At 36.4% G+C, this 12,026-nt stretch overlaps 1 protein-coding gene across 1 annotated transcript in view; it reads right to left on the bottom strand.

Moving 5' to 3' along the window:
* Positions 1 to 12,026, bottom strand: part of LOC136027950 (uncharacterized) — a 110,816-nt gene that overhangs the window by 38,743 nt on the left and 60,047 nt on the right. Inside the window, exon 7 of the mRNA XM_065705422.1 lies at positions 2,159 to 2,354. Coding sequence (XP_065561494.1) covers positions 2,159 to 2,354 — 196 coding nt within the window. The remainder of the gene's footprint in view (positions 1 to 2,158; positions 2,355 to 12,026) is intronic.

A 12,026-nucleotide genomic window follows, 5' to 3' on the forward strand; every position in this document is an offset into this window, starting at 1 on the left:
CTGAAACCCGACGTTGACAAAGAAATTGACAAAGGCAAGCTTAAAGGTCTGAAAATACCAATCTACATAGCTTTTTGGGATCAACTGCTCTTATTACCAAGTTTGCACTGACGGAACAAAAAATCCATTCCGTCGTGGAAAACCTTCCTCAAAAATTGATAAGAGATTAGATGAACAATTGGCAGCTGTTGAAGGCAATTCCTTTTCTTAGGACACAGTTAGTTTGATCAAAGTACAGAGCTCATCGATTTCAAGTGAAATTTACAAAACATTGGTTGGTGAATTTGAGCCGATATTTTGTTTTTATCCAATGATTTAAAACATTTAAAAAATCAATGCTTAGAAGACGGTTGTTCCTTGACAAATAAAATGTCAAGATGGAGACGGTAGACGGTATTAGAAGATGGTAGTTTAGTTACAAATAAAATGTAGGTTGCAATATTAAATCAAGGTGTGATCGAAGTTAAAAGATTAAATCTAAGCAAAGGTAGTAGGTAAACAGGTAACAAGTAAACAAGTAAAAATAGGTAAACAAGTTAACAGGATGCAATTGCTCCTTTACTGTAGCTGTAACATTCAAGCCCTATACACTTTGCTTCTAAAGTTTTCGAAGAAAAGTCAAAATTAGCTTGCACTGGTATTTTTGCGTCGGAAAATCAGACTAAACGAAGACGTGATGTTCTGAACTTGGCACGGGATAAATATAGGAATAGGCAAGTGTGGTCTTAAAAGTCCCAAACGAGTGGCATTTCTGGACTGAAGAAGGTAGTGAATTCCAGACCTGTTGACAAGCAATGTGGGGATGGAAATCTGATGGAAATATAGGAATAAGCAAGTGTGGTCTTATCAAAATAGGGTTTACATCCGTCTCACCAGTGATTTGTTTCCCAGTTGCTTATGGTCTATCGATGATCTTGCTTAATAGGGTGTGCTAATAATTAAAGGTTGTTATATTTTTACTACTTTTTTTGTATTATCATTTTTCTTAGTATATGTATTACGCCAAGTTATCTTAAAGTTGTGGTGAGAGACTAAGGAGTTTTGAAAGTAATCAGTTCCGAACTGGAGATATTCTTAATAATGATATTGCGCAGGGAAGCTCTTCTATCACATTTCAACAGGACAGAGATAGCTCTTATAGTAGTATGGCTATAATATATCCACCAGTAAGACCCCTGAGGCACTAAGGGCTCCCTATACTACCGAAAATACACCCTTATTCAGACACTAAAGCATACTTATACCAAAGACTATACTTGAGGCTTGTCAATTTAATTTTCAATCAAATACTTGTAACTTCTAATTAACGTATAATCCGTGGAATTGAACATCAGATTAGCCGACCTATGCAAGGGAAGACGTTGGGGCCCTTCCCCTCCTCGAAATCCTTTTTTTAGTTTCTCAAAAATTAGGAATATTTGAATTTTGAATTTTTTTTTTGTGTGTGTGCAGATAGTCGCCGGTACCGAAATCAGAATCTCGGTCGCTAATGTAGCGTTTTTACCGTCTTGTGCAGTGATTTTCTGTATTACATTATGTATTGCATTTATGCTAATAATTGACAAAAATCAGTCAGGTAAAAATGACCAGACAGTCGGTAAAATCCCTTGCTACCCCCCCCCCCCCAAAATGGCTAATAGCCACCCTGAGTGAGCGCAGTGGAAAGTGCCACAAGCGGACACTCTGGGGACTTCTGTTCGAAATTATTTCTTGGATGGTCTTTTCCGTCGAGGATTGGGCACCTCCTAGTTAAATATAACCAAAAAACTAGTTAAATATATAGTTAAATATATTTAACAATTAATTAAATATAACCAAAAACTAGCAGAGCTTTCCCCTAAATTATCCTAAACTTTTAGTTATCATAAAGAGCCTATCTGCTCACAGAAGTTTTTTTTAGTAGTAGATTAATTTGACTGAAAATAATCATTTTTATATAATAGCACAACAAAACCGGAGCTTGTGAGTATGTGCCAAAATAAAAGAAAAAGAAAAAAGAAAAACAGTATGGAGCATGAGACCATTTACTAAAACCAACATAAAAATAAACAACAAAACACTAAAATATAAAAGTAGCTGTAGCTGTAAAAGTTGGTTGTAAAAGTAAATTGTTAGTAGTTGTAGTAACACTTAAAAAAATAGCTAATAGTTCGTTTACCTGTTTCTAAAAGTATTTTCACTGCTTCAGATAACGCACCAGCTTCCACCGCGTATTGCAGTGCATTTTTATCATCGCTGCATACAAAGCTCAAGATTTCATATGACTTGTTTCCGCTTAGCGCAAAGGAAAATAATGATGCGAGTGTAGACGGGTATATATGCGGATTCAACGCAAGAAAAAATACTGGAACCTCCTGATAAATACAAAAACATTATTACTGTACAGGAATTATTAAGGAAAAGGCCATTTCAGAACACTCTCAAGACTTGTGATTTACAAGATCTAAAAAAAAACGGCTTAGCTATTTGTATTCCGAGACAATTAGCTTAGGCTCAGTGAAAAAACTACGTTGTAGGTATATCTGAAATAAAATGTTTAATATATAGCACTGATATTGGTTAGGTTAGATTATATTTTGCATGCAGTCCCGCCATACTTAACCCCCAATTCCCCCTATATATAGACCAAATTATATATATCCTGTCTATTTCCCAATGGGTCTCAGTTGTTTCAACCCGTATACTTGTAAATTGAATCCATCTTGGGTGTGTTCTGAATAATGGACATAAGCTTATTCTTGTTAGCTTATTCTGCTAATGCTACTACTGCTCCTACTACTACTACTAAAAACGTACTCCAGCATCAAGACACCTACAGCCTACACAGTTTTACACGCTTCTCATCCATCCCAATCTATTCAAAGCCTACTTCTTTACACCCTCTCATGAAGTTACCGTTTCCCTTATATCTGTCCTTACGATATCCTCCCGCCCCATTCAGAGCAAAACTGTTTTCTGTTTGGTCCTAGACGGTTGCCAAACAAGGGCGATCTAGAGAAATCTGTCATCCTTCATCCGTAGAACGTGTCCTAGCCTATTCAACCTTCTCTTATTATAGAGCTAGAAAACGGTATTCTGCTAATAAGCAAAATAAATAAATATTTGAAAAAGCTGAAAATTAGAAGAATCTCCGGATAAAACCCATGTACGGGATTTTTTTTTTTTAGTCTTTCCATGTCCTATGTGTAATCCTGCATTTACTTGTACTGAATAGAGCTTTAGTGTAGTGAATAAGTCAGTAAATAGACTTAACTTAAATTTAGATGTTAAACGAGAGCAAAGAGTAAGATCAAAAGTCAAACAAACGGTCATTGTCTTAAATATAAGGGAGATGCCACCTTCCTCCATCCAGCCCTCTTCTTCGATCTTTTTTAAAGTATCGACCCCAAACTGGGTCTTTTTAGGACCCTGTAATGCTTTCTGTAAAAAAATTGCTTTTTCATTTGATTTATGTTTGCTATTAAAATAATACTCAGACAACCTAAGACTGTTAATTTCTTTTAGATGATTTTATTACTATCTTTACTACATAAGAGATTGAGACGAGTTTTTTTCAGAATTCATTCTTGATTTAACTAAGTGCGATAGTTACCTGTTGTTCTTATAACCCGGGCGGCACTTGCACTACCTTGAGATTTTTTTTTCTTTATTTTTAATCTGAACTTTAGATAAAATGTCTAGACTGAAATTTTTTCATCACGCCATGTTTCAGACGAGTTTCATGTTCAAAAATTGCGGTCAGGGGCTTTGTTACCCTCTGATCATTCTGTATTTTAAGAAGGGTAGTATAGCCAGGGAACCAGTGTATCCCCATCCCCCATAGAAAATTCTCTCCCGCGAAAAATCCCCAACGGAAAGTTCTCCCGTGGAAAATCCCTCCCGTAAGCTTCCATCTGGATAACCCCCTCCCCTTGTGGATAATTTCTCCACTTGGAAAATTGAGCAGTCACATAGAAAATACAAAACAGGTACATCAAAATGTCTATCAGATGTCTTGAGAACTAACACTAGGACCAGTTACAAAAACAGCTCTAGGACAGGGACTGGCTGGTTTCCAATCACTTTCGACTTAAAAATAAAAGGACTAAAACTCTCAATTTGCGATCGAATGAGCGTGCTTTGAAGTTTCTATGACCGTGAGGTAAAAAAAAAAGGTAAAGGATACGGCATTAGACTTTACAGTCCGTACCGGCGGTGCTGATCTCCGTGTCTTGGCCCTTAGCCAGGAAGTGCAATGGGGGGTTGGGGGCCAGCCATCCTGTGCTTTCGCACACACTTCCTGTTTACCTTCCCCAGATTTCTCCAGGTACCCATTTAGAGCTGGGTCGACTCTGGCTAAGCTTACAGAGTCACGCCACTGACCCCCGTCCCAAACTGAAGAATTGGGTACACCGGGGTTCGAACCCGCGTCCTCTCAGATAAGGGATCCCGAATCCAGCGCAGACCGTGAGGCGGAGGCTGGGGATGAGGAAGGGGCATCCCCTCTCTTATACGGAACAAAATCTTCTCATTTTGTGGATTTAATGTTACTCTTCAGTTTTATAATAACATTTCAGACCTGAAACACTACTGGAAACTAAGAGGGAGTATATATTGATTGCTAACTCCACCTTCTTTCTTAAAACTAATTCTGTATTTATATGAAAGCTCAGTGAGAGATCGGATGTTTTGGCCTTAATATGCACCCACAGGAGCATCTGCCTCCCTCCCGTAACTACAAAATAATCAGAGAGAAATCAACTGCAGAGGTTTCAAGCTTTCATCCACAAATATTCAGAATTTTATATTTTTCGACAAAGCATCATGGATAAGACCAACAACAAATAAAACAAAAGTGAATTTCCCTTAGACAGTAAAATTTGTTGAAACCTTGATAATGTTGTTTATACCTTAAAAAATTATTAAAGATTGGTTTTTAAAACCTTAAAAACACCCAAGATCCGTCCACAGCAAATTACAAAATAAATATATAATATATAAATGAAATAAAACTTACTAGAGAACGAGATATCTAAAATTGGATTTGAAGAATTAAAAATGTCCCAAGTATGCTGTTTTTATGATGGAAAGGCAGTGTGTTCTTCTTCGTATGTAAAGATCATGGATGCGTGTTTTTTGTTGATGTTTTTTATGTTTCGCTCAGAGATGATTCTATCAAACAAAATGTTCTAGAAGATCTAGAGAGTGCTCACTTGAATTAAAATTGGAAGTCCATGTACCCTTTTCAGTGACCAAACAGAATTAAGAGGAACTAGCCCCCTTTTATTGCTCCCGTTTCCCCTAAATCTATCAGAATATAATTTTAGAATGCCCATTTGGTTCATCATAATTGAAAGGTCCAATAAATATACCTCTTTGGATGAAATGACTACCCACAGGCCCACAACCCCTAGGAAAAGGGATGTAATTTTTGCAGGTTATTCCTCTCAACATTTTCTAAGGGTTTAGAAAAATGGATAAAACGGACCCTATACTAGGTAGTGGTGTCTACAGAGTCCCCTGTTCATGTGGAAAATTTTACATTGGAAGGACCAATCAACAACTAGGGGAAGGATTGCAAGAACACAAAATTTCAATAAATAAGTCCCTGAGAGTGGAAAATAAAAATGACAACTTTGATTCAGCTCTGGCCCAGCATATATACGAAAATCCTGCCCATTTAGTTCTTTTTGAAGAGGCAACTTTAATATCTACTGTAAATGGTCTACCGCAATCTTTTAAAGAGGCTATTGAGATAAAAAAAAACATATAAATAGAAATTTGGCTATAAATAGAGACGCGGGAGATATTTCCTTAAGCCCAATTTATAATAATTTAATATTAAAAGACTCTATGAATATTTCCGCTCAGTCTAATCTAAGACAACCTGTCCGCATATCTAATGAAAACCGAAATTGTAGACAGGCGAAATCTGTTGCAAGGCAAAGGATACTTATTCAATCTAATTGGTAACTTCTCTTTCATTGATTTAAACTTGGTTTTTTGTTGGTTGAGTCAGTATCTGTCTTCCTCTCGTGTAGTTCACTTATAAAGGTTAGATTTTGCTGTTTTTTTTTTCTTTGTTTTCTTTGAGCACTGAGGATGACTTGGCGGAAGTCCTTGTCGAAATATTTGCTTGTTTTTCATATTTAGCTACTGGCTGATAAAATCCTCATTTTTTCACCTATTTGTTTTTTCTCTTTTCATTTTTTATTCCCTCTCTTTGTTTTCATACGTCATGCATAGCCAGTATGGTCTCAGAACGTATTTACGTCAAGCTTACGGGGAGCATTTGACCAATATTGTTTTAGATTTTTTAAATTGTGTTAAAAAACACGCAAATCTTATTTGCAAAAGAAATCGAATTCTTCCTCTTTCTCTGCGTTACAATTTACACTTAGGTACACAATCTGAGGGCCCATTTAGCCAGAGAATGGGTTTCAAAACTCTAACACATATTTTAAAAGACCATAGACTCAAAAGATATGTCCTTAGTAAAAAAAATACCTAATTTCAAATCTTTTTTACATCAGACTTTATCCGTTCCGGATTTTCTCCAAATTTTAGAGATCTCGCAAAGGTCTTTCCGACACGTTTTTAATTTAGCGAAAACCCGCTTATCAGAAAAATTTTCGAAACTCGAATTTCAACATTTTCAACAAACACGGATTTTCCTTCCTAGATTTTGTCCTGGCTCTCCTTTGGAAAATCTATCCTCCAAGGTTTTCACACCCAAGGAGCTAAGTATTCTATCAAAAGAACCTAAATTTGCAATGGCTCAGACACGCGTAAATATATCAGAAATTATTACGAGTGTGGAGTCCGGTATTTTTAGCTCTCATGGTGAAGTTGAAAATCCAGACTTACTAAGAGGGGAAATAGTAAAGAGTATTCTTGATTATAAGCCGCCATTAACGCTTACATCTCAATCAAAGGAAGAAATTAAAATCCTCAAAAAATTGAAAAAAGATAAAAATACAGTAATTACAAGAGCGGACAAAGGAAACACAGTTGTGATTATGGATTCTCCAGATTATCAAAATAAAATAAATAGCCTTTTATTGGATAAAAATACTTATAAAGAAATAAAAACTGATCCCACAGATAAATACACCAAGCAGTTGAGGAAAGAATTAGAAATTTTAAAAGATAATAGACTAATCACCCCTCAAATGTACAGAAAATTTTACCCAAAAGGTTGTTCAGCCCCAAAATTTTACGGTCTACCCAAAATTCATAAGAAGGATACTCCGTTGCGTCCTATTGTAGCATGTCATAGCTCTCCAGCTACAGGCGTAGGAAAATTCTTAGCTACAATTTTCAAGTATCTTCTAACAACACAGAAATCTTATATAAAAAATTCCATAGATCTTGTTGAGAAGCTGAAAAATCATAGTATAACAGAAAAACTATCTTATCTAGTTCTGATGCAATTTCCATGTACACTTCATGCGATGTCCATAAATGTGAACAGGCCTTACAAAGAAAATTAGAGGAAAATTCTACTTGGGCAGATTACAAAACCTTGGAAATTGACACAATAATGACGCTTGTACGTCTTTGCAACAAGTTCTCTTTATATTTTAGGTTTCGAGAAAAAATTTTCCTTCAGGTCAAGGGCCTCCCCATGGGCACTGTTTTGTCTCCTTTTTTGGCAAATTTTTACATGGATTTCATAGAACAGTCTGCTTTGAATAGTTTCCCCTTAAAACACTCTCTCTGGTTTCGTTTCGTTGATGATATTCTTGCTGTTTGGGAACATGGTCAGAACTCTCTAAAAGTTTTTTTTTGGCTCATTTGATTTCTTTTGATTCGAATCTTCAATTTACAATAGAACTGGAAGATTCAGGAAAGCTCCCTTTCTTGGATGTTTTAGTTATAAAAAATATTCCTAGCCTGGATTTTTCTATATATAGAAAGCCAACCCATAATGATCGGTATCTACATTTCTCGTCAAATCACCCTCCTTGTGTAAAAAAAGGGGTAGTAATTTCTTTAGTCGACAGGGTTCTAAAAATATGTTCACGTAATCATGTAAAATCCGAGTTAGACTATGTTAAAGACATTCTATTCTGCAATGGCTACCCAATCAACCTCATTGAAAATATAATAGATAGACGATTAAAACAGATTAAACAGGAAAACAGGAAGCCCGTCCCCCTTGATTCAGGTACACTGGCAATTGAGAAAAAAACTTTCACTACATTACCATACGTCTCAAAACTCAGCGACAAACTTGGAAAAATTTTAAAAAGACATAATCTCTCTGTTTCTTTTAAAACTGAACAAAAAGTTGAACATTTCTTCAACTCGGGAAAGGATAAAACAGACCCTATACTAGGTAGTGGTGTCTACAGAGTCCCCTGTTCATGTAGAAAATTTTACATTGGAAGGACCAATCAACAACTAGGGGAACGATTGCAAGAACAAAAAATTTCAATAGATAAGTCCCTGAGAGTGGAAAATAAAAATGACAACTTTGATTCAGCTCTGGCCCAGCATATATACTAAAATCCTGCCCATTTAGTTCTTTTTGAAGAGGCAACTTTAATATCTACTGTAAATGGTCTACCGCAATCTTTTAAAGAGGCTATTGAGATAAAAAAAAACATATAAATAGAAATTTGGCTATAAATAGAGACACGGGAGATATTTCCTTAAGCCCAATTTATAATAATTTAATATTAAAAGACTCTATGAATATTTCCGCTCAGTCTAATTTAAGACAACCTGTTCGCATATCTAATGAAAACCGAAATTGTAGACAGGCGAAATCTGTTGCAAGGCAAAGGATATTTATTCAATCTAATTGGTAACTTCTCTTTCATTGATTTAAACTTGGTTTTTTGTTGGTTGAGTCAGTATCTGTCTTCCTCTCGTGTAGTTCACTTATAAAGGTTAGATTTTGCTATCTTTTTTTTTCTTTGTTTTCTTTGAGCACTGAGGACGACTTGGCGGAGGTCCTTGTCGAAATATTTGCTTGTTTTTCATATTTAGCTACAGGATGATAAAATCCTCGTTTTTTCACCTATTTGTTTTTTCTCTTTTCATTTTTTATTCCCTTTCTTTGTTTTCATACGTTTAGCTATATACTTGTGGCCTTTTTGGAGAATCAAGAACAAACTTTTCCCAATAATCAACCTTGTAAGTAGTCGGGCCAAATTACTTTCTGTGAAACACATAGCCGCTACTCCTATTTTTCTCCGTTAATCACGAAGGAGTTTAATGGAGATTCCCTCGAAACACAGTTGTTATTGATTATCTTTAGGATGCAGGTCTTTATTACGTAATAGGGAGTCTTTTCTTCAAGATCCAAGTGTTTGTTACGTAATAGGAGTTGCTTGACTTACTAAATTTATTGAAAAAGGATGACGCAAGATTTCATCTTCTTCAAGGATGAAGAAAGATTGCGCGACTTGTTAGAGCTCAGGGCCCGTGGGAAACCTCCAATTTTAACTGAAAATGACGTAATCTTACGTAACTTATTAGAACTATGGGCCAGCTATGTAAGTGAGGAACCCCGGTTGTAACTGAGGAATGTGCACACGTGGGTGTGATATAAGGACTGCACACAAATGGATGTTACGTAATGACGGCACACATGCGAGTTTTACACAATACTTCAAGACTTTTTTCGTCAAGGTGTTTTTTTCTTCAAGACGTTTTCAGAACGATGCAAGCGGTATTTTGAGACATTTTTCTTCAAGACGTTTTTCAACATGTTTCAAGACATTTTATAAGACATTTTTCAAGACTGTTTCAAGACGTTTCAATAAACTTCCAGATGTTTTAAGACATTTTTCTTCAAGACGTATTTCAAAACGTTCTTCAAGACGTTTCAAGACGTTTTTAAACATATTTTTCTTCAAGACGTTCTTCATGACGCTTCAAGACATTTCATGACGTTTTAAGAGATTTTTCAAGACGTTTCAAAACATTTCAAGACATTTTTATGACATTTTTTTCAGGACATTATTTAAGACTCTCCAATAAATTTTAGAAATTTTTCATATAGCGTTTTTTCCCTTCGAAGTGTTTTGTCTTCAAGAGTGTTTTTTTTTTCTTCAAGATATCTTTTTCTATAAGATATTTTTCGTAGAGACATTTTTTTTCAAGATTTTTTCTCAGGGAACTCTTATATTCCGTCATCAAAGATTTTTGTCCGGTGTAGGAATCGAATATTGGACCAGAGATTTTGTCAATAGAATGGGGCCCTAGCCATCTGTGCCAAGAAACCACGATAATATTATATTTCGGGGAATATATTCAATACAAATGCTATCATTGTTTATGAGAATTTCTTTCTGTGTGTCTTACTCTATGTGTTTGTGTCTGTAGGTGTATTTGTCTCTTTCTGTACCTGTGTGTTTAGCTGTGTGTTTGCCTGTCTCTGTGTCTATCTATGTGTGTTTTGTGTCTGGGTCTGTGTATGTTTGTGTTTTCATTTTGTCTCTCTCTCTGTGCCTATGTGTCTGACTCTGTGATTTCCAGTCTCCATGTCTTTCTTTGTGTGTTTGTGTGTCTTACTCTTTGTGTTTTTTTTTCTCTCTCTCTCTCCGTGCCTCTGTGTCTAAGAGTGGGTTTGCCTGTATTTGTGTCTGTCTTTGTGTGTGTCTGACTTTGTGTGTTTGTGTTTTGTCTCTCCCTCTCTCTCTCTGTGTGTCTCTGTATCCGACTGAGAGTTTTCCTGTCTCTGTGTCTGTTTTTGTGCTGTTATGTGTCTAATTATGTGTGTTTGTGTGTTTTTTTCTCTCTCTCCTCTCTCTCTTTCTCAATCCGTACCTCTTAGTTTGTCTCTGTGTCTGTCTATGCGTGTTTGTGTGTCTGACTTCGTGTTTGTGTTTTTTGTCTCTCTCTCTCCGTGCCTCTGTGTCTAAGTATGTTTTCCTGTGTTTGTCTCTGTCTTTGTGTGTGTCTGACTTTGTGTGTTTGTGTTTGTTTCTTATCTGTCTCTCTCTCTGTGTGTCTCTCTATCCGACTGAGTGTTTTCCTGTCTCTTTGTCTGTGTCTGTGCGGTTGTGTGTTTAATTATGTGTATTTGTGTGCATTTTCTCTCTTCCTCTCTTTCTCTCTCTCTCCATACCTCTTAGTTTGTCTTCGTGTCTGTCTATGTGAGTTTGTGTGTCTGATTTTGTGTTTGTGTGTGTTATTGTCTTTCTCTTGCCATGTCTGTGTGTCCAACTGTGTGTTTGCCTGTCTCTGAGTCAGTCATTGTGTGATTGTTTGTCTGAATCTGCGTGTTAGTGTGTATTTTTGTCTCCCTCTCACTGAGCCTGTGTTTTTGACGCTGTGTTTGCCTGTCCCTGCTTCTGTCTTTTTGTTTTTTTTTGTCTGACTGTGCATTTGTGTGTATTTTTGTCTCTCTCTCAACGTGTCTGTGTTTCTGAATGTGCTTTTGTCTGTCTCTGTGTCTGTCTATGAGTGCTCGTGGTTCCGAATCTGTGTGTTTGCGTGTGTGTGATTCTCCATCTAACCATACCTGTGTGCCTGACCGTTTGTTTTCGTATAAGGAGCTGTGATCGGAGTGGCCGTGATGAGAACTACAGGAATTTTCCTTTATGTTTTAACGGTCAATTCTAGTGCATACAGTAATTTTTGTAGGAAGATGTTTGAGAATGCCTTAGGTATGACAAAATGCGCCAAAGGGTGCCATAAACCAGTCATAGAGTGACACGAGTCTGGAATTGCCATAGGCGGGAGGGATGTAACGGAGGATTGGCTTATGAAAACACGAATCAACGGATTTAAAACATTATTCTTAAAAGGAATATCTGAGAAGTACTTTGGAATGATGAGGGCCATCAAAGGATTCCATGTACCAGCCAATGTATGCCACGGTTGCATAAATTGGAATAGCGAATCACGTTGGGCGTGGCTTGCGAAAACATTAGCCAATGGATTTATAGCATATTCTTATCATAAAACTATCTGAGATGGCCTTAGGAATGATAATATTTACCACCGGGATGTCAAAGTGCCAACAATTTTAAAAAAAATAATTTAAAATAAGAGGAAGCCTAATTCAATTAATGTGTTAATTCTATCTC

The sequence above is a fragment of the Artemia franciscana genome, chromosome 6 (assembly GCF_032884065.1).
Source record: "Artemia franciscana chromosome 6, ASM3288406v1, whole genome shotgun sequence".
Lineage (NCBI taxonomy): Eukaryota > Metazoa > Arthropoda > Branchiopoda > Anostraca > Artemiidae > Artemia > Artemia franciscana.